Here is a 27,216-nt window from a genome sequence, read left to right as displayed (position 1 = left end):
CTGGAACAGACATGGCGGAAGTGAGTTTTCCCCGGCAATGCTTCTGCTTCTTGTTCCGGGGCGGGGCGGGGCGGGGCGGGGCGCGTTCAGTTCGGCGCGAAATTTCATCCTGAGGAAGAATTCGCTGTGCGCCGCATCTAGTTCCTTGTACGGGTTCTTCAGTCTAGCGAGCAAATTGTTGTTGCTGGTGGGTGGCATGCAGCAGCCGAAGTCGGGCTTGAGGTCAGGAAATACATAGAAAAAGGGAGTGCGAAGGTTTCCCAGAACCCCGCAAGTGGAACCCTGCTCCCCTGCACCTTCTCTCATTCGCCAGTGGGCGCTAGAGGGATGTAGTATTCACGAAACGGGTTACTTCAACATAAGCAGTTTCTCTCTGTGTGCGTGTCTTTGTAAGAGTGTGTATATCTGCATACAAAATTTATTTTGTTTGTATTTCTTCACAGGAAAACATGAATACAAGGAATTCGGGTAAACGCATTTACTCTTGGTATGGAAGAGCCATCTCTTTTGATAAACAACTACAGATCTCCAATTATGGGTTTGTATCTAGACAGATAAATAGGACAGATGAATGAATAATGAAATAAATCCGGGTTTTGTATAGGAATGGTTGGCATAATAACATAGTTCTAATTATTACACAGTAATAAATGAAAAGGGAAATCTGTATAATGTGACACAGAGGAGGCAGGTGAAGTGAGGATAATAAGAAATATATGTATTTTTATGCATAAAATGAGGTGGTACAATGGACTGCATTTCTTTGTACTGCTGACGGTGGATTCTGAATTTGAATTATGCTAAAAAACTACATGCACAGAAAACTGATACAGGAAAGATAGAGGATTTATTCCATTTTTTCACTTGCTGTATTGCTTTTCTATTTGCAGGGAGGGTTTAATCTAGGGGAGCATTCCAAAATGTGATTCTCCTCCTGCAGTCTGAAGGCGTGCACTCCATGTTATCTTTTTTCCCACCTGGTTTTCTTCTGTATGAAAACCAGGCCTTAGTTTCAGTGGAGAATCAGGCCTAGGGTTAAGAAACGGAAAGTGGTAATATCATGTAGACATTCCTTGAGAGAGTTCCAGGACTGAGAGATGATGCAGTCATTTAAGTGACTATGATGTCTTTGGAGTTTCAAAGGTGGAGGAGTGAAGATCATAGCAGAGATGGGGAAAGGGATTAACCAGTAATAACCTCAGTGTTGGATTTTTGTGTTCTTCATTTCTTGCCTTAAAGTGTTCGTCAGTACTGACTTGTTTTGTTAAACAGGACTGCACAAATTCTTCGGCAGCCTCTAAAATTATAATTGTGTACATAGAAGCTATAGATAGTATGATTTCACCAATGTTTTTACAAGTGTATTAGTTATTGTCTGTGTCCATAACTCACACAGAATTAACTATTGGCCTACTCATAATTAATTGCTGTAGGAAGTGGACTGGATTACTTAGGGAAAGGCTGTGGCGCAGTGGTAGAGCATCTGCTTGGCATGCAGAAGGTCCTAGAGGTTCAATTCCTGACATCTCCAGTTAGAAGAATCAGGTAGTAGAAGATGGGAAGGATCTTTGACTGAGACTCTGGAGAGCCGCTGCTGGTAGACAGTCCTGACCTTGATGGACCAGTGATCCGATTCAGCATAAGTTAGCTTCGTGGGTTCATTTTAAAGAAGGATGTGTGGATCTGAAAGACATAGAAACAAATAAGAGGGAATGGAAGAGAGGAAAAGATTGTACTTGATAACCTTGACAATGCATCTTAATTGCAAGAAATGTGGAAAACATTTATAATCATCCCTTTCTAGGGGAATGTGTATTAAATCAGGAAAAAATACAACTGAAACCCGCATTTTTCCTGGAGAGTTTATTTTAATAGAGGGTGAGAACACAGAGCAGATTCTCGTGGCAAGACTTCTAAAATTATATGAAGATGGTAAGCTTTTTGATTTTCCCTTTGAATTTTTGTCCTGTGCATTACCTGTTAATTTGTCAAATGCTGGTCAGGAAGGCTCCCATCATTAGGTATTCTAAAAGAGGTCTGAGGCAAAGCCAAACTATCAATGCTCCCTCTAAGCTGTGGAGTCTGGTGAGCAAAAATTCTACTTTGTGAGCTGTTGGCATTAAAATTGTGAGTGAGTGATTTGGTTTCTGCATAAATTAGTTTGCTCTGGAGCCATTCTTCCTGAGCTAAGACAAAAATGTGTGAGCCGGAGGCTAAAAAACTGAGCTAGCTCACACTAACTTAGCTTAGAAGGAACACTGCAAACCATGCAATATTTCTGGGCTATGCTTTTTGCTACATTAAGGTTATAGTTCTGAACAAATGTCCCAGTGCTCTAGGACCCCAAGCAAAATAAAGATTATTATAGGAATTAACTCTGTACATTAACATCATAGATACATAATTTAAAACCTTTTCAGTATGTGTTTTCCTGACAAAACCAGTACATTCAGTGTCAATCTGTTTTTTCCACCTCTCTCCTAAAATGTTCAGTAGATAGCCTTACTCCTTTTTTGTAAAGTGGAAATCTTACAGGAAGAATTAAGAACATTAACAAGGAGCTTAAATTATTATTTAATTATTTTCTGGTGGTGGATATATATTATATGCTGCGTAAGTCATGTTCTGGGCGGCGTAAGGTTGTTTGTGTATTTTATAGGTGTGGCCCAGTGGTTTTCAGAATGAATGCTAGGGTACTTTCACAGGCTGTGTACTTTCCAGCTCCAAAGCAGAGAGACTGCTGAATTGCAACTGATAATGATGCTCAAGACAATGCATCTTCCTGGACTGAATCGAGATCTAGGTTTCCTGTCTCATTACTAATGCTGATTTCTCCATGCCTATTACCCCTCTGCATATCTCACCTAAATCCAATCATGCCTGCTATTGTCAGTCACCTGCTATTGTCATTTGCCTGCTAATATCATTTGGCATCTGAAATAACTCCACTTTTTAATAAATAGGACAGATGGACTCACATTTTAGCTGTATCTGAAGAAGTGAACAGTGAATTATGAAAGCTCATACCCATACCCTGCCATTTATTTTGTTACTCTTTAAGGTGCTACTGGTCTCTTGCTCTTTTCTACAGCAGTTTGATTGGCTTTGGAGTATGTTTGTTTAGGTCAGTGCTTCTAAATAGTCTGACTGCATTTTTTTTGCTCACTGTAGTTTCCACACCATTTTGGATAGGCTCACATAGAGAGTGTGAGCCTAGAGGGTGTTGATGCCTGGTAATGGTAGACGGCCATTCCTGAAAGACAGAGTGTCCACGATAGATAATTATCCCCTAAAATACAAAGTTATAGGAGAATGTTACAGTGTGTCCTATCATGCAGTCTTGGGCCACACAGGGCAGTGGTGAGCTGGCCAGCCCTTCACTGGAAAAGATTGTATATCCTAAGAAAGCATCTCAAAATTCTCTGCACCCACAGCTTTGGTAAATGCATAGTGGTTCCTTATCAGACTAGTAGATGTGGGAAAGGTTTCCTGAAAGTGAAAAAAAAGAGAAACGATACTGTAGACCATCCAGATTTTGTGAAATGAAGGAATCATTGCTAAGCTAAAATGCTTTTAGTGTTTTTACTTATGCAGAAATTAATTGTGTGTGTATGTATTTTTGTCTGCTTCAGGTTCTAAGGAAAAACATGCAATTGTTCAGTGGTTTTCTCATATTGAAGAAATACCTCTCTATCAACGCATAAATTTAGGAAAAGAGGATTCTCAGGAGATATTTTTAAATGAAAATCCTGAGTGGGATACTGACATACTCATTACATCTATCATTAGTAATGTCACGGTGTGTATATTTTACTCTTGTAAAAGAACAGAAGGGAAGAGAGAGTTTCTAGTTCTTAAGTTCATAATGCATAACTGTGATGATGCTGGATATTTGTGTTCCTTAAACTGTCTTTTGAAAGGTCTTAAACTGTGTTTTGAAAGGCTGGCTTGAGTCTCTGTATGAAACACCACTCTAGTTATTCAACAAATTTGAGGGATGAAAAATATGAACTTGTTACATGAGCACTCACAGAAATAGATTTAAATATCCATATATAACAAGTGTCCTTGACCATTGAAATTTTTTTGACTTCACTGGAGGAAATACCAGTTGTTCTGTGCTGTAGCACAGCAGTAGTGTATAGGGTGTTTGAATGACATTGGCAGGGCAGAACTGGTAGTAATGCTTGATTCAGTGTTCTTGGGGAAATTTGAGAGCTAAAACTGCGCTGCAACTGTGAGTTAAGACATACTAAGTATCTTAGTCTTACGTGCCAGGTTTACTAGAAGAGACACCCATTACTATGTGAGAGAGGAATATTTCCTCTAAGATTGTGATTGCAATCTGCAGTTTCTGTAAATAATTACAAATAACTAAACTATTTTTAATAAAAAATGGCTACCCAAACAACTGAAATGTCTGGTTGAACATTATGTATGTGCCAGCTATTGTTCAGCAAGCAAGTACTGAACTAACTTATTTATACAGGAGTTGCTGAAATTCAGTAGGTGACAAATAGCCAGTCCCAAGAACTTTTTTTATTAAAAAATAGTTTAGTTATTTGTAATTATTTACAGAAACTGCAGATTGCAATCACAATCTTAGAGGAAATATTCCTCTCTCACATAGTAATGGGTGTCTCTTCTAGTATGCGGCCTGGTGTAATGTAAATATGCATTATCTTTTTCTCCAGAACTATCTTTACTTGTATGAAAATGTATGCAGTACTAAATGACTAAGAGTTACGTAATTGGGTAATAACCTGAGATACACAGTATAAGAACTGTGAACAGCTGGTATCAAACAAAAGAGGTAATTCTAAAGCTCTGAGTTTCAATTTTCTGTTCTGTTTTGCTGAACATTCAGAGGATTAACTGATTTATGTTTTTAAAGGAGTGTCTTGCCTTGGTGATGCTTTAGAAACTAAAGCTACATAGGCTTAATATAGTATTGAAAGCTAGGTTAAAGTCTGATATTTGATAATACTGAAGTACTATATAACAGCGTTCCATGCGCCTTGGTGTTTAGTCATGCCGGCCACATGACCATGGAAACGTCTTCGGACAGCGCTGGCTCTTCGGCTTTGAAATGGAGATGATCACCGCAACCCTAGAGTCGGACTCGACTGGCTTTCGAGCAAGGGAACCTTTACTATATGAATAGCACATTCTAACATAAAGTACAATCATCTGATGTTTTGCTTTTTTAGGTTATCCCAGTGTCACCGAGTGAAGTGCTTCCCGCTGTGCTTCACAATAAAGAGATGCTCTTTGTGAGGGAGTCGTGGAGTGGCAAAAAGTTTAAACCTTTGTTGTCTAGCTTATTGGCAGAGCTGAAAGATTCTATGAAAATGAAGAGTGATGCTGTGAACGTTGCAGCTGAATACCAAGTGACCCCCCCACGTACCACTTGCTCTGCAGAAGCAAAAACCAGGAGGGTGACTCAAAGTACCAAGAATGAGATGGAAGCAGAATCAAAACATTCAAATGCCAAGTCATCCTTGTCTAAGGAAAGATGTTCACAAAGAGTGGCCAATAGCACCAACACCCCAGCAGCGAAGAAAAAATTACAGCTAAACAGTATGTATGCCATGAATCATACAGATATTGCTCTTGGCTGATAGTGGGTCTTACGGTTCTGGAAGCTGGAAATGGGGTATCTGATCTTGAAAAGGATAAGAACATAAGAGAAGCCAATGTTGGATCAGGCCAATGGCCCATCTAGTCCAAAACTCTGTCATACAGTGGCCAAAAATACCAGGTGCCTTCAGGAGGTCCTCCAGTGGGGCCAGGATAGTTTATGAATAACTCTTGCAGGACTTTCTTGGATGCTGTAATTTCAAAACAAGAGCCTTTCACCCCAGAGCACAAATTTGTAATTGAGAGCTTGTTTCCACAGCCCCCCACCCAAGTACCTTAGAATAATTCCCATGGAGGAATGCATGTTTTAAAATGCTATACTATGAGCTTTGCTGCTTTCCTAATTCTTTGGGAACAGGTACAATAGGAATCTTTCTGTGGCTGGCTGCATGAAATCAACATTAACATGAGTTCTATGGATAAAGAAGCTATTGTGAATCAGGACACCTGAAATCCTTGAACAGGAGATAGCAGCAATATTAACCATCTGCATCTTCATATCAGGCATCTACTGTGGTCAAGAGCATGAATGATAACTACTTTCAGGAGAGGGGCTGTGGCTGAGTGGTACAAGAGCATGAATGATACTACTTTCAGGAGAGGGGCTGTGGCTGAGTGGTACAGCTGCTTGGCATGCAGAAGGTCCTAAATTCAGTCCTGGGATCACCAGTTAAAAGAACTATGTAGTGTGAAGACTTCTAACTAAGACCTTGGAGAGCTGTTGCCAGTCACAGTAGAATGACAATACTGACCTTGATGGACCAATGGCCTGATTGATAAGGCAGCTTCATGTGTTCATGAAGAGCCATAGCTAACATTGTGTTCTTGTGCTGAAGGCAACTATGCTACAGTTGTGCATGCTGAGACTTCTGAATGAACATATCTCAGTCCTCTGGGTTAGTAAGATGTAAAGGAATACACATTAGGGAGGGTTTCTGGATTCAGATCTAGCATACGGTTTAGCTGCTCAATTTGGACATCCTTTTCCCATTACAGATTGTTGGAGGGAAATAATTTGTTCCTAAATCCTTTTTGTAAGATAATATACATAACTATTTGTATGTGGTGGGGCCAAGAATAGTGGTGGTATCTTTGTTTATAACTCCAGTTGTGTTGCATTTATTAATACCGTTATCAATATATCTAAATGCTGTGCCCCAGAATCTGTCTCGGATTACATTATGTTATTGTCCACTGAGTTTCTAGAGTTTACTCAAGAACAAACTTAGTTTTATGGAGTTTGCAGGTACACTGATGGTTAGAACATGTCTCTCTTTGATAAGAATTGGGGCACGTACAAGTGAATGCAGGAGAGATTGACTCTGTCCTTCCATTTTATTGGTTGGGCATACAGACTAAAATAATTTTACTGAGAACAAATTTACTAACGCAAAAAGACATTTACAAGTTCTATTCTGTGTTGCTACATACAACTGAAATTTTGCACCCTTCATGCATGGATTCAGAACTGATTGTTACCAAACAAACTTACACAAAATATTTTGATGTTTTTGGTTTATAGGTCCTACCAAATTTCCAAGAAGTATATTCAATGAACAAGATGTTATTGAGCTTCTAGACTTTAACTTCACTGAGTCCCTGGATCACTCACCACTTAAACGCAAAGTCACATTCACTGGCATTAAAGGCTCACCTCCCAAAGTATCTTGTCCTACTGATGAAGACAATCAGTTTCAGAACACTGAGCCATTGGGAGACACATCAGAGAGATCTAATGCATGTGTATTATCTTCTTCCGAGAGGAACCAAGATACCACTTGGAAAACCAGGATTTTTGCCGTGAAGGACAATGCTGGAGAGTGAGTGACACCGCCGGTCATAAATATTGGACATGAATTAAAACCTTTTTTTAAAAAAAGCTTGATTTTATTTTCAGATATCTAGATCAGGGGTGTCAAACATGTGGCCCGGGGACCAGATCAGGCCCCGGTGGGCTTCTATCAGGCCTGCAGTGGAACTGGCTGTCTTCTGCTTCTGCTTCCATTTCTGTTCCTGCTGCGTCATCATAGGTTTGCAACTTACAGATACACACCTGAACAGCATACTCAGGATTGCAACAGCACAGACATTTTGATGCAATAATTCAGAGCAAGAGGTGTCAGTTATTAGACACTGTTAAATAAACAAAAGATTGCAAGACTGCTGATGTTTTAAGCATGTTTTTAAGTTAAAAAAAATCCGTTTGTGTCCTTTATAAAGTTTATATCTCTATTACCTGGCATTACATTTTATGACACGCATGGCCTAGCCCAACAAGGTCTCATTTATGTCAGATCCGGCCCTCATAACAAATGAGTTTGACACCCCTGATCTAGATCGTCTGGGAGAAAAGTTGCTCTTTGGATAATCATTCTTAAGGGAGGAAAAGAGAAGAGGAAACTGACAGAAATATTTTGTATCTGAAAGATAGGGTTTATTTTAACAAGTCCCTCTATCTTAAAAAATGAAAACCAAAGAAGCTATTGTTAAAGTGTACATTCTGTTTCTGTTCTTTGCTGTTTGTTTTGTAAGAGTCTGCTAAATAGCCAAAAATCTTTATGTAGTGAAAATGCAGAAAAATACTTGTCATTCCTCTATGCATGGGTGTTAAAAAACAATAATTGTCTTGTAGACATTGGCAAGGACCTGCAGAAGTATACAACTAATTGTCTGTGTCAAAGAGGGCTTTGAACTTGTTTCTTCAAAAGCATTTCCTCCAACCATGTGGCAAAATGCGTTTGAAACTTGGCTGATTTCAGACCTCTTGATGCCTGGAAGTGGGGTGGGGGTTAGTGTGTGGACATCCTCAAACTCTTAGGCACAATCTAAAGCAGTTTTTTAGATTCTGGCTAGTGGATCTGGAATCATTTTAGAACTTTTATTCTTTTTGGTCCTCTGTCTATTCAAACTATGTTTTGTTCATGTTAACCCCATTCTACTTAAAATAACTTTAAAATAATTTAAATGTAAGAATAGAGAATAAGTCGGCTGTGAAGAACCAGGGTCTAAATTATATGGATTGGATTCTTTTTTTTTTAATTGCCCTTTTATGATCACACTTCTTTTTTATTCCATCTCTCCCCCCAATTAATTCAAGGAGTACAGATGACAGGGATAAGATTTGCAAGACATCCAAAAACTCAGTGAAGCAAGTTGCAACACTCAAGAGCAATCCTAACCAGCAAGTGTAAGTGATCTTTAGAGGTGACTGTGTACTGTGTTTGTAATGTTTGTACCGATAAACTCTTAAGTTTCTGTGAGGAAATACAGAGGCTTTTTTTTGGTGAGTAGTGTGTGTGTGTGCATGCCTGGAAGTTATGGTTGACTTCTGGTGACCCCTAGTGGGGTCTGGACGTTTCAGAGAGGTAGCTTGCTATTGCCTGCCTCTGCGTCCCGGCCCTGGTATTCCTTGGAGATCTCCCAGGTACTTACCAGGGTCGGCCCTGCTTAGCTTCCAAGATCTGCCCAGGCTATCCAGTTCAGGGTGTGAATTCAATTTTAAGAGGTTACATTACATGCCTGGTATAAAATTAATTTGTAGTATGTTCGTTGGAGCAGTGTCAAGTGTTAGACTAGGAGTTGGGAGACATGGCTTCTAATTTTTATGCATCTATGAGTAATTTTGAACAAGTTTCTCCCTAACCTACCTCAAAGTTGCTATGGGATCGAAAATGGTGGAGGGGAGAACCATGCATGCTGCCCTGCGCAAGGGTGAGACAAAAGTGCGCAAGGGTGAGACAAAAGTGCGGTATGTTCCTTATGCTGTATCTAGCAAGCCATTACTGCAATGTAAAGGTTTGGTAAATGGAATTCTTGACAGTTTTAGTACTATATATGTTGCGGCAAACATGGACAGAGCTACTGTTAACTGTCATTTAGCCAGTTTAAATCTTGGCTAAAGATTTGTTTCCCTATGACACGTGAAACGAAGGCTCAGATCCTCCCAGCGGGTCCTGCCACTGGTGTCTCTTGTGGGTTTGAAATGGCAAGTCCTGGGGCCCAGGATTTCTCTGGAGCAGCTCCTAATCTGCTCTTCCTCTGTGTTGGTGGCATTTCACAGGGGGCAGTAAGATGGCAGAACATTTGAGTTACCAATATTGGGATTTTGTAGAATTACTGCCTGGTAATTGGGGCATTACTGACTTTTAAAATTATTCTAAACATGTTTAACTGTGTTCTGTTATGAAAGTTTGCAGTCTGCCTTGGACTTTTGAAAAGGTGGAACCTGTTTTTAAATAAATAAATAAATATACAGGTTTGAAGGCTGTGTGAGGAATGAATATTGGCTTACCTACACCCACATGGTAACTATGTGGTGCTAAGCTAAGGAAGTGACATTCTCCAGCAGTGGAGGAAGGTTATTCTTGTATGGCTTGTGCTACTGCCTTGCTGCATATACAGGGCATATGCAATTTTTTGCAAAGGTTTCCAGTATCCTGAACAGGCACTTAATCCCCCACCCCAGTCCATGCCCTGCACTCTCCATGGGTAGACAAGTTGTGACAGCACTCTCGCCTTGTTAGGAAAAAAAGTAGGAGAAAATACTGAAGCATCTGAAGAAATCAGTGGCCCTCTCACATCTCGCTCTCTGCCAGCAGTGGCAGGGGCCAAAAAAAAGAAAGAACATTCTTAGTTGGAATGCCCCATCTGAGCTGCCACATGAGGGTGACATGCCTGCTTCATTCTCCAAGGCCCAGGACAAGGCTTCATGATGAGAGCCAAATGATGACAGAGATCAGTTCCCCTGGAGAAAATCGTAAATGTTTAAAGAAAGGTGAGGGCCATCTTTGTCTCTGTGGGAAGAGCTAAGGTGTGAAAGTGCAGTGTTCCCGTCTGTTCTCTTTCGTTGGCCGCTCTATCTGATGGGGAAAATCTCCCTCCACGCTATTTACAACTCTTTTAGGGGCTTAGTTGTGACAGTCTCCTCGTTATGTCCCCTTTGTAATTCAAATGTTACTCACAGTTCTAACCCCTCTCGGAACAAAAAGCAGAGGCTTTGCCTGGGAATTCAGGCTCCTCTTCGGATCCAGTGTTGGGGGCGAGCCCTGGTGCTCCCTGCATGTTGCCACAGCGCAGGGGACTAAATCAAGCCCCTTGCAACCCATTACCCCTTTCCCCAGGAGAGTGGGGGGGGGTCTCCATTTGTCCGAAAGGCCTTTTAAACGAACCCGGAGGTGGCAGAGCTCCAAAGAGCGTCTGCTGCACCACGCTGCAAACTCTGCCCTCTGGAGCGGAGTGTCACCTGCATACTGATGACACCCCAGCCCATACCTCTGGATAATCTGGGTGAGGGGGCACGTGTAGATGTTGAATAACAAAGGGGAGAGAATTGCTCCCTGCGGCACACCACATTACAGTGGGTGTCGCTGGGATAGCTCTCCCTCTGTCCCTAACCTTGAAGGAAGGAGGCTAGCCACTGCAAGGCAAAACCCCGTATCCCAATGTTGGCGAGGCGGTGGGTTAACACATCATGGTATACCATGTCGAATGCTGCTGACAGATCAAGAAGGATCAGCAGCACCGATCCACCTCGATACAGGTGTCTCCGTAGGTCATCCACCAGGGCGACCAGCACCATCTCCATCCCGTGGGCGGGGCGAAAGCCGGACTGGAAGGGGTCCAGAATCTTAGCATCCTCAAAGGAAGTCTGGAGCTGCGTTGCCACTGCCCTCTCTATTACCTTACCCAGGAATGGTAAATTAGACACTGAGCAGTAGTTATTAAGGATCCGCACCTCATCGCAGCAGGCTTTAACTAGCCATGATGGGCAGGGGTCTAGGAGGCATGTGGTAGGCTTCACAGCCACAGAGTCTTGTCAACTTCGTCCTGGGAGAGCAGACTGAAGTGGTCTAGAATTGGACCCAGGGATGGCCAATGGGCTTCCAGTTCTTTTGTTGTATCAAATGTGGTTGGGAGGTTGCAGCAGAGTGATAAGACTGAGTCTGCAAAATCGCTCACAAATGCCTCACAGCCAATCGCCAATTCCCTAGCGTTTGGAATGCCCTGTGGCATATTAGTCAGTGACCGAATAATTCTCAATAATTGGGCTGGGTGAGAGCTAGCAGACGCAATGGAGGTCACGTAGAAACCCTTTGCGGCCTTCACTGCCATCTCATAGGTTCTAATAAACGACATATAGGATGCTCTTGTGGCTTTGTCACACGCTCGTCGCCATCTTCTCTCTAGCTGTCTTCGCTCCTGTTTCATCCGCCGTAGCTCCGGGATATACCACGGAGCTAGTTTTGTACAGGGGCAAAGAGGACACCGGGGGGGGGGGACTTCGTTGATGGCTTCGGAAAGACAGGATTGCCAATTTTCCACCATCACATCCAACGAGTTGCCAGAGGGAATTGGATCCCACAGAGCTTCCTGGGACTTATTTATGTCCATTTGTCTCCGCGGGCAAGCATAAATCCGCTCACGAGGGTTAGGGATACCCAGATATCAGTTTCATTCTGTACTCATTCCAGCCATCCTAAGTTATATGACTAACATACACTAGATGTCTGGAGGGCCTTCCATGTTAAGAGGATAGCAACTTTCAGATCTTCAGATGCCTTGTTTGTTTCGTTAGCCATGGTGAAGAAGGCATCATAGTCAACTGTATCCAGGTTGATCTAAGCATGCATTTTCCCAGCTTACAGTGTTCAGCATCTTCAAACAGCTCCATTCTACAATAGCAGCCACTACTTCTGCTGCCCTCTCCACCAACACATCCAGTACAGAAATCTGTAGGGCAAGTACCTGGGCCTCAACCTCTAACTTTGTGAGGCTCTACAGAATAGACACGTTTACCTCAGTCAAGGCAGTGTTTGGCAGAAGAATCCTCCAAAAGGTAGTTCCTCAATAATTCCTCTCCTCTGTTTTTCCTCCACTGATGGAGAAGACGACATTGGACTTACAATGACGGTTTCTTCTCATCAGTGGATTGGAAGGTATCCTTCCCTGCCCTAGTTGACACTGGATAGGAACTCCCTAGGTTAACACAGAGTCTGTCTAAGATTTCTTCAGCCTGCATCCAGTATTCCCAGTTACAGATCTTCAGGGGAGGAGTTGTTCTTCTTCTGTGTTGGAGATGGACTTATCTTCCTCAGAAGCTTGGCAAAACATTAACTGGGGGAGGGGGGATTGAGTACCTTCTCAGGATAGTGGAAGCTTTTGCAAAAAAATTTCATGTGCCCTGCCCATGGAGGAAGGAGAAGGCACAACCTAGACAAGGATGCCTTCCAATCCACAGTAAATCCAATGTTTCTATCTAGGAAGTCACAAAGCCAGTATCTTTAAGTGGGCTGGATCCAATGATCCACTCACAGAAGAACTATGGGTCTTCCCTGCTTTCTTCTCTCCCCCCCCCCCCCCCCCCGCAGCCATTTCTAATGACAGGAAAGCTGATGGCAGGACCTTCATGGAGTAATAGTCACTTGAGTTGATAGGCAGCATTAAGGAGGAAGAAAGGGGTGAAATGGCTTCCTTTTCTATGAGAACAAGCTCCACTGAAAGAACAGGCAGGAAGGGTGATATCTGCTTCCCTCTGGAGTTAACCAATCCAGATGGCTGTTGATCCATTTGGGCTTTGGAACCCTAGGAAAACTTTCCCCAGGTTGAAAATGGCTGCTGGAGGAGGAGAAAGTGAGAAAGATATTCCACCATGAGTATCTTCTGTTGAATGTTCACTGGATCCAACCATAGTGTTTAAGGAAGCTAGAGAAACCTGTGCCATTCTTTACTTACAGTCCGGATGAAGAGCAAGAATCAGATGCCAGGAGTAAAGTGATGACTTCTTCTCAAAGGAACTGTACACGGAGGACTCTTCTTTCTCGAAGGAAATGTGCACAGAGGACTGCTGTTCGCATTGCAAAACATCTTAAGTGAGTGATTATAGCAGCTACACTGCTGCTGCCAGTTCACTTTTCAGATGTGCTCTCTCTGATGCTGAAATGCTTGGTGAAATGTGTTTTTATGTGTACGCATTGAGTTGTTTATTACAAAGAGCTTCAGGGAGTTTAAAACCTTTTTGCTATATCAGCAAATTAAAGCCAGAAGTTTGCATGTGGCAAGCGAGACTTGTTTTTTTTTAAAGGAAGAGACATTTCAAAGTTGGTTTCCCATTGCCAGCATCTGCATCACAACCCTGGTATTCCTTGGAAGTTGCCCATCCAAATACTAGCCAAGGCCGACCCTGCTTAGCTTCCAAGATCTGACGAGACTGGGCTAGCCCGGGCTATCCAGGTCAGGGCTTCTACCAGAAAGTTATGCTGGTGCTGCATAATAGCCAACCCATATATAAAAGCCAATTTATGGGTTTTTTCATACTGCAGTGTGGATAAAGAGGTGGGTCTATGAGGTTAGTCTAGTACAGTTGGAAGATGTATGATGATTGAATCCCATGATGGAAGAAAGGCAGGATATAAATGCAATAAATAAATATGAAGTTAAGAAATGACTTGGGACACTGTTGAGAGGGCATTAAACCTGCTCCTTGTTTCAGATGCTGAACGCATTTACCATCTCTACATACAAATGGGATTGATTAGATGAATCTGGGGGTATGTTGCATGAGGCAAAACATACCTACCACCTGGCTAATTCTTCCAATGATAAGGGGACACACTTTGGGAACACACAGGCTACATTCACAGGCAGTTTGCAGTTATGGTCTGCGAACTGTGTCTTGGTTTACTAGCCAGATTGGTTGCCACTGACCCTTTTCTGCTCCAAGGCCTTTGTGAGTTGTAAAGGACTTTGGGGTGTGAGAGGAGGCAGGGCTATCTTGCTGTGTCGTAGAACACTCCAAAACTCAGCAGTGTAACATACAAAACCTTTCCCCCTCTCTTCTGCCTGTGAGGTTCACAGGAAAGGACTCTCATGTTGTAGCAGGGGTGTTTGGCAGAGGCTAGAACACTTACCCTGATGCGTGGATTTGCAAAGGACTGAATGTGGTCCCTGCAACAGCCACATTCCTTCCTCCATATATCTCTCAACTCTCATAATGAAGAGTGTTTCACTATTTTATAATAAAAAGCAGCTGTAAGAAACACTTCTTGAGATGCTTCTTGCATAAAACCTTCATGCAACCTCCTTATTGTGCATCATAATGTTGAAAAGTAGAACAAGTGCTTCGAATCGTTCTGGATGACTCTGCTGTGGGCTGACTCAGATATAAACATGTATTTAAGAAGCCCTAGGCAGCTGGTTAGCTTTCTTCTATCAGATCACTTAATTCCTGGCAAGACATATACCCCAACAAAGTTTAGGTTTGTTATGCTTATAGTACACAAGTAATAGTATTAGAGAGCCTTTGCTTCAATTTTATCCTTTTATTACAGTGTAACTATTTTCATCTTTAATGCTGACAAACTCAAAAGAAAAATACCATCCATTACTGTTACATATATAAGTAAAGGAGAGCAATTAAATGAGTCCATTAAAATATCTTACCCAAAGATAAGCACATCAGAAGCAAGCAGCATTTTCTAAGAAGAAGCTCTTAATCTCTTTAGATGCCCATATTTATAGGTTTTTAAAATAATCTTCCAATAGCTCACTGTCCCACTTGATAGGGCCACATATTCTTGCCTAATTATGTTATAATTTCAGACGCCATACAGAGTTACCTATACTTGAAATATACAAAAAATGTTCATTCTTGCTACTTTTTATCTTAACAAAGTCCACTTAAGAATACTAATTACAGGTTTTTCATACATACAAATATCTGTTCGCTCTACATCAATACATCCCATCATTGAATTATATTTTCTGTGAAGGTGGATACCCTTGCCATTCACAGATGCTTCTTGCACCTGGGCCCTGACACACCTTATCTATTGATATGGATTAGATTGTTTTAAATCTACAAAATGCCCTATTATTGTCTTACTTCTTTGTTTCTTACTCCCCTTCGCGGCTATTCTATTCTCAGTATCTAGACTCCTTACCAGGAACGTTTAGCTGAGAAACTAGGCCATCTCTGTTTCTGGTCTGCAAAAATAGCTTCCATGATCTTTCTGGTCAAGACTAGCAACTGTTCCCTTATACTGCTGGCCATATTCCTGACAATATAAAAACTGCCATCCACTTATGATTGCTCAATGGCAATATTTTTAATGACTAGATCTGTGCTTCTGAATGACTGTATAAACAGGCCCCATTTCCTATTGCTTGAAAGTTGTGATTTGGTGCTCAGGTATCAGGGCAAATCTTGTATGCCTACTGAACCAGATATCTGAAGACATTACATTTATAGTAATACTTACAAAATCATGGCTGAGATTTATTCTAGGTACTGGTGACTGTCTTGACAAACTATAGGAAGCTTCTGTTTGCTTACTAATAAATTAACTGATAACATTAAAGAGGTGATAGCGGTGGATCTCTTTTGTGGTAGTACTTAATATTGCAATTCATCTGTTAAACATTACATAATGCATCTGTTTTCCCTGTTAGTATTTTAGATTCATCTGGGGAGGAAGATGAAGAAAAGTACTTCCCTCTAGTGAAAGTTTCTGATTCCAGTAGCAGTGATGATGAAGACATAAAGGTGTTTCAAACACCCAAAAGGCAAATAAGGTCTACTCCAAATATTACAAGAAAAGAATCTTCTGGGACTCCTGCCAAAACTTCAAGGAAAACAGTAAGTTTTGTTGTAATAGCTCAATGACAGAGCATATCCTTTGTATCCATAAGGCTGAAGCTTTATATCTCTAGTTAAAAAATTACCAGATTTTAGAGTCATGCGAGACCTTCGCTTAGAGGTGTTCTGGAGGAGCTGCTGCCATGCAGAGTAGGCAATTTAGGTTTAGAGAACGTCATCTGAAAGTACAGGACAGCTTCATATGTACTTCTTACAAACATAAAGTAATGTGATTACGAAAGCATCCACGTGAGCCTTAGTCCTAAATGTTCTAAAAAGCTTTGTTCCAAATTTTCTAATATTTACTAGATGGTTTAACTTCCACCTGAGCTTCAGGAAATAAGCAAATAATCAGGCCTTTACTGTTCCTGTTAAACGTAGGCTCTTTAAATGTTTTATGTCTAAGCTTTTTGAAGCTAGTTGTGCTGTTGGTTAGGTTCAGTGCAGTGTTTATTTTGAGCGTTTCGCTTTCCTCTGCAGCCTCAACCAAGAACTCCCAAGACTCCACGTAATGCTTCTCCCAAAATTCGCAGCCGAAATCAAACAACGCAAAAGCCAGCAAATGTGCTAGAAGAGGCTAGGATAAGGTAAAGTGAGAGGCTCCTGATAAAATAGAAGTGAGAGGAACAATCTGTTTTCAAAATAAAAGGCACTTGGAAACATTCCCTATGTATTCTGTGAAGCGCAACTTAAACAGTAACATCAGTGCTCCTTTAAAAAGATGTGTGTTTATTAATGTATGCCACATTTTTCCTATGTTTTGATTTTGCATTGAGAGCACTTTGAAAATCTGAGTTCAGTGTTAAGGCTTAATGTCAGCATTTCAGCCGTATTCTTGCAGCCTTAGAACTACTTAAAATAATTCTTCAGAACCATCTGCAGAAGACAACTTCTACTGCTATCTGTTCTGCACTTTGTGCATCTTTTATAACAAGGCTCAGAACTACCTTTTATAATGAGTTGCCTTTTTTTTTTAATCAAAGGCTGCATGTTTCTGCTGTCCCAGAGTCCTTGCCCTGCCGTGAAAAGGAATTCCAGGATGTCTATAACTTCATAGAAAGCAAGCTCCTTGATGGAACAGGAGGGTGAGTTGCTCTTAGCCATTTTACTGGGATCAGTGAAAAGCTGCTTGCGCATGCTGGATTTCATTGAAGAGGAAGAAAGTGAGGAAATCTATACTTGTATGTCTGACTGAACAGAAATAAAGTCATTCTAAACTCACTGACATTAATCATTATTTTTCAGCACAATTATGTGATTTTCTTAACAACAGAGGCATATAATTTTGTCTTTGTGAAAAAGCTTTTAGAACCTGCCAGATCAGAACCATAATAAATAATGTAGTTCTTCAGCTGCATTAGCTGATTCTTAGATGCACAGTAAGTCATTCTATCTGCATTGCATATAAGAAAACAGGTAATACTGGGAAGTTTTAAAAAAATATAAATAATGCATAAAATTCAGGAGACTTTAATTCCACCATCCTACATCTCAGTCATCTTTAACCCCTTCTTGACAGCATGGGACTCCACTAAGCTTCAAGCATTTGATATCACAGTCACATGACAGGATGAGAGGGCAAGTTATGACCTCACCAGTGCCAAGGACAGAACGTTAGTCAACAGACCAAGTCATTCAGGGACAGAAACAAGCCAGGTTACAAGAGGGGTACTATCCTGAGGAATAACTAAAGAGTTAGAAATATGAAGGAATCCTCTCCACTGTTGCGTTGCCATCCTCTGCTCCTTTCAGCTTATATGCAGTGAGGCAGGATATGTGGTGCCTTTGCTCTTTAAACACGTACATTACCAGCAGATCCAAAAAGCCACAAAAAAGGGCAACTCTATAGAGGCTTGCAATCCACCCTGCCCGTGGAATGAAGACTACAGATATATTTAATAACCAAGTTTGCTCTCCAACCTAGGCAGATCAAAAAAATCTGCAAGGGAGGACAACCCAGAGCTAAAGTAGATATTTTTGCTAAAATACAGAAACTTTTAAAAACTACAAAAGAACTTTGAGTGGCAAAATCTAGAGCTGCAAAATCACTAAGTTGGAAGGGAAAGCAGGAGCAAGGAGAAAGCAAGGGAGGGAAGGAAGGAAGGAAACAGTGCAGGGGCTGCTAGGGAGGAAAACTGAGGGGGAAGGAAGAAAAGAGCAAGTGGCTGAGGTGAGTGGCTGGGAGGAAGAAAAGAGCAGGTCGCCAGTTGGGGAAGGAGGAGAAATAAGATTAAACAAATAGAGCGGAGAAGCTGGGCAAGTGAGATGGAGCAACTGAAGAACGTAGGGGGCTGGGGTGGTGTTTCCCCACCACTTAGAATCCTTCGGGGTTCCCAGCTTGTATTGCATCTTTACATCACTGCCTTTTTGCTTCTTAAGGTGCATGTACATTTCTGGAGTTCCTGGAACAGGAAAAACAGCAACAGTTCATGAGGTCATTCATTGTCTCCAACAAGCAGTAGAAAATGATGAGCTACCATCTTTCCAGTTCATAGAGATCAATGGCATGAAGCTGACAGAGCCCCAACAAGCCTATGTGCAGATTCTAAAAGTGAGTGACTGTTTTGTTTATTTTGTGCTTGAAATAGTATTGATTAGAAACCTTTGAGATGCTTTGAATAAATAACTACCTAAGACTGCTTTAACAGACAGGTCATCTGCCAACTAGAAATGGGAAAAACATTCTAGCCAGCTAAGCACTGAGATTACTGCTTCTGCTCTATTAGTACTAACTTTGAATAATATATGGCCCACAAGCATATGTTGTCCCCCCCATGAGTTTTTGCAGCCAGGCATCAGTCTCATGTATTTCCAGCCCACTAAATATGAAGTGCCCAATGAAATTAGCTCACTGGTTGGTTGGTTGGTTGGTTGGTTGGTTGGTTGGTTGGTTGGTTGGTTTGTATGTTGCTCTGATATTGCTGGAAGCATCCAAGTGAGCCATGTACCAACATCCCTGAAAAATTGTAATGGGATATTTGAGAGTCCTGCTCATGGTTGCTACATTATTCTTGGAGGATGTTTTCCAGGGGGGCTTTGTAGTGGCTGTATTGTTTCTTGTGTACTGCTTCAAGCAATACTGGAATGATATGCAATCTGAAATGCATTCAGTTACATCATTAGCATTAGTTGGAGAGGCTGTATGTGACTCATGGTACAGCTGAAGGGTGGTCCACATTATTAATCATAATAAAACGATCCTCAGGATGGCTTTAGTTGAATCCTTGGTCTATATAGAGACCGTGCTGGTGATGTATGTCCCTAAACTTCAGAATAATTCTAAACTTGGGATCAGACGATAGGACTATGGACTAGCAGTGACTCAGTCGAATTTAGGCCAAGGTGAGTTGTCGCCAAATCTAGGTCCATCCTTGGCCTTGTCTCAAAGGTCATACAAGATTTTGTAACTTGCAGCAAGATTAAATGTATGGCTATCCAGAAGACGGCTAAGATAGACAAAAATAATCTTGTGCATATGCCCTTCCCGTGGCATAACAGTAGTTTTAGAATATACCCTTTCTTTGCATCATATCTTAACATAGGTAATCTTTTTCCGGAAACACTCCATTGACAGTCTGTAAACTTATATGAAGTCTCCCTTCAAGGGTAACAAATTAGACAGAAGTCCTCTAAATGGATAAACAAAGAATAATGTTGTAGCTGTAGAGGAATCATTCTCAAGAACCAGGAAGGGGAGAGTGGCACTACCTTTTGCAGGTACACCTATTTTTTTCTCACTGCAACAGTTTGTTAATGGGGAACATCAAGATACTTGGTCTGGCTGTGGTACCTGCAAAAGGGAGATAAGCTGGGTTGCCAGCCTCCAGGCATGGCCTGGAGATCTCCCGCTATTACAACTGATTTCCAGATGACAGAGATTGGTTCCCCTGGAGAAAATGGCTGCTTTGGAGCGTGGCATTTATTTATTTATTTATTTATTTATTTATTTATTTAATTGTATCCGGGTGAGGTCCCCCTCTCCTCCCCAAAATCCTCCCCTCCCCTGGGCTCCAGCCACAAGATCTCCAGGTATTCCCCCACCCAGAGCTGGCAGCATTACTCTTACCTGAGTTTGCTCTCAGGCCTCATATTTTGCCTTGCTTGTCTGGTTCTGAATGGTGGGTTGGGTGGGTGTGTCTAGTGCAATTTCAATATCTTTGTATTAAGTTCATAAGTCAAAAGAGCTGTAAATTAAACAGGTAAACTTGGCAGAGCAGATTCTGTTGCTCTCTCACCATCCAGATCTTAACTTGTGACTCTGTTTAATCCCATTCAGTTACTGACAGACCAGAAGGCAACGGCTACCCATGCTGCAGTGCTGCTAGAGAAGATGTTCTGCAAACCTAGTCCTAAAAGGAAAACCACAGTACTTGTTGTGGATGAGGTAATGTGTGGGTTTTGCAAGAAGAGCTTTACTGAGGCATGAAGGAAGAATCCCTAGTTTGTACACTTGCCTACATGTTCAGTGAGAGAGAGAAAAGAACTAATACACATATAGATGCAATGTAGTTTACATTTTTTAAATATTAACCTTTATTTTATGAAATCAGTAGTAAGGATCTAGTGAGGAAGTAGTAAGGATCTAGTGAGGAATATACAACTCTGTATATTCTTGTGTGTCCATTTTGAATAGGCAAGATCAAGAGAGCAATGACTTGTACAAGGTTATAGTCTGTCTACAAAACTGCAATTGAAACCAGATATGTCCAATCTTTCTAGAACATTTTCCTGTTTTGTAACCTTTTGTTCTGTTTCCTTGACCTAGCTTGACCTCTTGTGGACCCAAAAACAAAATGTGATGTACAGTCTCTTTGATTGGCCAACGCAGAAGGGTTCCAAGTTGATCGTTTTAGCCATTGCTAACACTATGGATCTGCCAGAGAGAATCATGATGAACCGAGTAGCTAGCAGGCTGGTATGTCCTTGCAGCTTTATTGCTATGGTCATAAAGAATTCTGAATCTTCCATGATTCTATTCATTTGTCACCTTTATTCAGACCTAATTGTGGTGTGATAACTTTCAGTTGAGGTGGTTTGTATCTTATATCTCTTGGATGAAAAAACTATTGCTTAGGCTATCAGTTCTTATCAGTATGATAAAAGTGAATGTGGCATGGTGCATGTCAGTCTAGAAAATGATCTGAGTTAATGGCAAATCCTATTCAAACATTCCTTGCCCATCTGTATCACACTGCTATGTAATTGGCTTACTTTATTTTTCTGATGTGTTGAGGTACTCTGAAAGGTAACAGATGGAAATAGATCCTATATACAGGAATTCCTGTTTCATCAACCCATATTTGCGGCATGAATGCAAGAGAATTCTAAAACAAAATATTATTGTAGTTAATTCTAAAAACCCCTATTTCAGTGGCTTACACATAACGTGAATCCAGCTTACCACTAGCTTTTTTAAAAAGTAGCTTCAAAACGTTAGATTTGAGGCCACTTTTCATTCTATACAGGATAAAAAATTATTCAATGTCGAGGGAGCCTGATGGCTCATCAGTCTTCTGTAGATAACTGGGTTTTCTGCAAACTGTGTAGTACTTACTGACAGCTGAAACCGTTTCCATGAACACAGAATTTCCTTGTTCCTAGATAGTCACTTTGCGTGCCTTGAGGAAGTGGGTTGCAGTATAGTTTGTAAACTTGTATCTATACGATAAGAATGTGATTAAAGGAAGATACTGCTTGTCAATTGGCCGTAATAAATTTGAAATTTGAATCTGAAATTTGATTCTGCTGTGGAAGGAGAGGTAGTAAACAGAAAAAGGGCTTAAAAGTCAGTTTAAGTAGTTTCGGGTACACAAAGTGGCACATTTCTCTGTATTAAGCAATTCTTGAGATGTTTTGGCACCTAAATATTTAACATTTTCTTCGTTCTAGGGCCTTACCAGAATGTCCTTCCAGCCATATACCTACAAACAGTTACAGCAGATTGTTTCCTCCAGGATGGCCCAAGTGAAAGCATTTCAAGAGGATGCTATTCAGTTAGTTTCTAGAAAGGTAAAGTTAGTTACACCTAAAAGTTAGGCTTCAAAGCACCGGTCCTAATAATTAAGAGACACTTTCTATGATATTTAAAAGTTCTGACTGCAGTCCCTGATAATTCAGCTAATCCCATACCTATTGACTTCATTTTCTCTCCTGGCCATCTGAGGGGGAAATGTGTGTGGTTTTCTTAAATTTACTTGATTTGAATTTTGAAAGCCTGTGTCAAGTGACCAGTTTCAAGTTTGATATTATAAGGAGCAAATGGTATACATTAAAATAACTTTGTCTTTTGAGTATAGCGATATCAGGAATGGTTCTTATTCTTTCATTATTTTGTTTTAGGTGGCTGCTCTGTCTGGTGATGCAAGACGTTGCCTTGATATATGTAGAAGGTCTACTGAGATCTGTGAACTCTCTAATCAGAAGAGTAGCTCTGGACTGGTCACCATGACACACATCATGCAAGCCATGGATGAAATGTTCTCATCACCCTATATACATATAATTAGGTAATTCCAGAGTTTGGGTCTGTAGTGTCCTTAGTTTAGTTCAGTCTTTTGGGATGACTTCTGATGACTAATATGCTATGATAGCCATCTGTGAGCTCCCTATGTGTGACTTCATCTGCTCTAGCCTTGCAGACACTTGGGGAAAAGCTTGGGGGAGAAGAGAAATGACACTTTGATGACCAGTCCCGTCACCGTCCCCGCCGCTCCTCCCTAAGTCTGGGTCTTGCAGGGACACAGGAGATGCTTGGGACAGGGAAATCAGAAGCTGATTACTTCTGTTCATACACACCCCAGTTGGGGGGGGGAGAGCATAAACAATCAGTTTCTCATCTGCCTGCCCGGGGAAAGAACAAGCTGATCGCTTCTGTTACCACAGTGCAAGGATGTGCACACACCCATGCTTAGAGGGGAGGAAAAGATGCATTCAGCTTATCTCCCCCTTGCAAGCAGAGCGATAAGAAGACAATCTTCCCCCAGCCCAGTTTGGAGGGAAGAAAAGTAATCACTCCCCCCCACCACCACCACTGGCAGCAGAGGTGATAAGAAGCTGCACTGGGGGGGTGAACAGCAATCTGTTATCTCCCTACTTGCAAGAAGAAAACAAGATGTCCTCCATACATTTTTTTTTTAATTACCTCCATATTACCTCCAGCAGTTTGGCTGGTAGAAAACTAAGGCATTTATTGCTTAAATTCCATAAAAATGCTAAACCGTACTATTCTGTGTAAAATTTCTATGCACCAAAATATTACTTCCCTGCATCCTCCCTCCTGTGGCAGCTCAAAAATGCCCCCTGAAATGCTGCATCTGGAAGATGGTGGATTTCCAGGACCAGCATGTGGGGTGGAGTTGGAGGTCTGCCCCTAGAGGATGGAATTGGGTAAAATTCACGCATGCCACACATGCATAAATATTTTCTTTTTTTAATTTAATATTTTATTGGTCTTCAAAAAGAAAAGAAAGGAGAGTGTATTATATTGATAAATTCTATTCAAATTTCTCATACATAACTAAATATCTAAGTTACCTAATTTTTACCTATCCATATACTATCCATTTAGCAACAGTGTATACATGCTCTATATTTCCTTTCATCTATCACATGCCCATACCATCTGTTATCTTTTCTACTAGGCATCCTAAATAACTGTTACACATCTTCATTCTTATCAACACTAAATTAAGCAAATAATATGTACTTAGAGGAAGTTACGTACATAGCTAAACATTCTGGTATCATTTCTATACAGATTCATTTCTACTGTATATATTTGACTATAGATCGGTAGCTACAAAGAAAATAAGGAAAAAGAAAGTTCCAGAGTTATTTCATGTTAAAATCTTCATCAGGATCCAAACCCAATATAATGTTTCTAAGTGAATTATAGCTATAATTTAAATGCAAATTACTAGCCAAAAAATTATTACTTGTACAAATGGTTAAATCCACTTGTAAGATCTGATTCATACACCTTAAAATATTGCTTAGCCTAATATTAGTATTACAATATATTTGTATCTTATACTCTTTTTTTAAGGATCACCTAATTGCTTTACATTAATATTACTCTTATCTTCTTTACTGCTATGTTGTTCTTTCAGATTAAGCTATAACTCATAATTGGCCAATTACACATAATTCTAATTACTCATAATATTTAATCCTCTTTTTCTTTCTCTGCACTCTTATTTTTTAAACCATCATGACTCTATTCCTTTTCTCTTTATATATAGAAAAGTTTTCTCTTGCATCTTCCCATTTATATTTAAGTTTTAAGTCAGTTGGAGTTTCCATTAATTCTGTTTTCTCCTGAGGCAAGTATGTTCTCCTTTGCTGTCTCAGAGTTTGAAAGATTTCTCATATTCTCAATAAGACCGTTGAATTGTCCTGTGTAGTATCTTATTGTCTCTTTGGTTGAAGGGATCTGTGAAAAAGGTAGTGCATCTTGTTTGAAGTCCCATCTTTTAGGAAGTATCTGTTGCTGTTGTTGTGATTCTTCCTGTTTAGTTGCAGCTTCCAGTGAGTTGCTTTTCTCCTTGTCAAATAATCTCTCAAAGGTTTCTTTAATAGCCGCATAGATTGTCCACAAGAGTCTCCTTAAATTGTTGCCAAGCTTTTGCAGCTTTTGTGTCATCCGAGTCTTGTAAATTGTCTATCTCCTTGCACATAGTTTGAGCATTCATCTTCATCTCATATCAAGATTTTAGTTTTAACCAGCAAAAGAAGCGGACTCTGTGATTACGCTTTCAATATCTGTCCAGCTGCAGTAGACATATTAATTCCAAAAGTCCTTCAGCCTAGACCAGATAACATACAGTCTCTTTGTGCTCTCCGAAAAGTTAATCTTCTGTAATTTTTTTATATATAAAAACAGAATGTGGTCTCACACAGAATTAATAGAGTATTGTAATCCTTTTTATGAAAGTTGTTCTTTGTTAAGAGTATTAGTCGCAAAGTAATACTTTAAGTTCCAAAAGATAAAGTCAGTAGCTTTTCACATAGATTTTCCAGTAGAGATATTATTAAGGCTGTTAAGATATTCGGATGTAAATCTTTTTAGCCCCCATATGTGTTTTAACAATCTTTAGTTCCCGGTCTCGTTGCAGCCGCTAGCAAAGGAGAAAAGGGGGGGGGGGAGGAATTCCACACCTCGTTCCCTCGTCTTTTTGGGAAGCTTAAAGGGGCTTGATATGCAAATCGTTGAAATCTTAGCTATTAGTTGTTGCTTTTAGAGTTACTCACGGTATAGTCTTATCTTCATCGGTGTTATGATGAGGCTCAAAACTCTCTTATGCAGGTGATCACAGCTTGTGCAGTAATGGCTTCATGACTATGCAGCTCTGTGCTTTTGCCTCAGGACGATCTCAGGCTTAACTCGCTCACCTCCGTTCGCGAGGATCCTGGATCAAGTCCCCTGCAACCTGCCTTCCCTCCAGGAGGGCGGGTGGAATTTCAGGAGCCCCTGATAATCCCCTAAAAAGCACAGAGAGTTGGTGAATCTCAGGAGCTCCCCAAGAGATCAACTGTGTCGCTGCCCCCTTGCATAGATATTTTCAATAGGATCTAGCCCATTATGCTGTGTTTATACATATGTTGTTAAAGCAGTAAAAATAAGATTAGATTTGATAGAAAAGTAACTATTACATATATTTCAGTCCCCCCCCCTTTCCATTATTTCCATTTCTGTGGTGTTTTTCCATGCCTTCATGATTTCCAGAAATTGCAGGGTTTAACAGTATAGTGCTTTTCAAATGGATAAAATACATACCTTCAAAGTAATGGTTAATTTACCTTTCTGTGGCGTCTATTTTGAAAAAAACCTGGTAGTTTACCAAAAGTCTTTGACATTGCTTGCTCAGTCAGCAAAACAACAAACTTCTTGGCCTGGCTGTTTAACCTTTTGGGACTTTTTTGTTCTCTTTCAGGAATGCGTCCTTGCAGGAGCAAATTTTCCTGAAAGCAACTATAGCAGAATTTCACAGGTCAGGACTAGAAGAGGCTACTTTTTTTTTCAGCAGGTATTCTTTACAAAATTCACCATCTTTGGAAGGGGATCCTTAGGCTGGAGGAAGGCTTTGAACTTTGCTGAACAGAGTGGTAGGATACAGACCCAATGTACATCTAGCATGCATGAACTAGAATTTTACTTGTATTCCAGTTCCATCATTTTCCTCTTCAGTTCCCCCGTGGTTTAGAATATACAACAGCATTGTTCTGAGAAGAATATACTTGGTTTAAGGACTGTCCATGTATATCATGTTCAAGTCAAGTTTATTGTATGTGGCCATTGGCCGTTACAAGTTAAACATACTAAAATTTTAAAATACAATGTCCGTCTTTAAATATTCACTTTCATACTCAGAAATGCTAATTACCTTGAATTTTTAAAATACAAACATCCATCTCGAGAGATTCACAGGCAGGTTCAAGAAATACTAAATACATATCAGGACATTACATTTCATGTAGCTGCTTTCATGAGAACCACCTTTGCTCCGACTTTCTTAGCTGCTAGTGCATAAAGTGCCACCTTGTTAGAAACAGAGGGGTCTACATCTGACAGCAAAAATATTAATTTATCCATGTCAGAAAAATTGTACAGTTGATCTGTTATCCTAGTCAAGAATTTACTTCTGACTTCCGGGTACAATGGGCAGTCCATAGATGGGCAGATCCAGTTTCTCCTATTGATGCTTCCTCTGTACTTGTTGAAAATTTCACTGTGTTTTATTTTTCTTTAGGTATATCACCAGCATGTTGCACTGTGCAGGATTGAAGGCCTGAAAACTCCTACTGTATCAGAAATAATGGCAATTTCCTCTCGGCTTAGTGCCTGTAGACTCTTGTTAGCAGAATCTAATAATAAATATCTACACGGCCGAATTCGACTTAATGTTAGCCAAGATGATGTTATGTATGCACTCAAGGAAGACTAA

The 27,216-nt window shown here is 40.6% G+C and overlaps 1 protein-coding gene across 1 annotated transcript; it reads left to right on the top strand.

The window, feature by feature from the left end:
- Positions 1-158: 158 nt before the first annotated feature.
- ORC1 (origin recognition complex subunit 1) lies at positions 159-27,216 on the top strand. Its single transcript, XM_015411966.1, is given in 19 exon segments — positions 159-222; positions 444-538; positions 1,805-1,932; positions 3,633-3,799; positions 5,211-5,580; positions 7,163-7,460; positions 8,738-8,827; positions 13,374-13,508; positions 16,087-16,273; positions 16,754-16,860; positions 17,257-17,358; positions 18,653-18,824; positions 20,550-20,657; positions 21,039-21,188; positions 22,163-22,282; positions 22,613-22,779; positions 26,206-26,287; positions 26,290-26,298; positions 27,022-27,216. Coding segments are annotated over 18 exon segments (2,676 nt in total). The 5' UTR covers positions 159-222; positions 444-449.

This window comes from Gekko japonicus, unplaced genomic scaffold, assembly GCF_001447785.1.
Source record: "Gekko japonicus isolate JY-2015 unplaced genomic scaffold, Gekko_japonicus_V1.1 scaffold664, whole genome shotgun sequence".
Classification (NCBI taxonomy): Eukaryota; Metazoa; Chordata; class Lepidosauria; order Squamata; family Gekkonidae; genus Gekko; species Gekko japonicus.
This window is presented reverse-complemented; position numbering and strand designations above follow the sequence as displayed.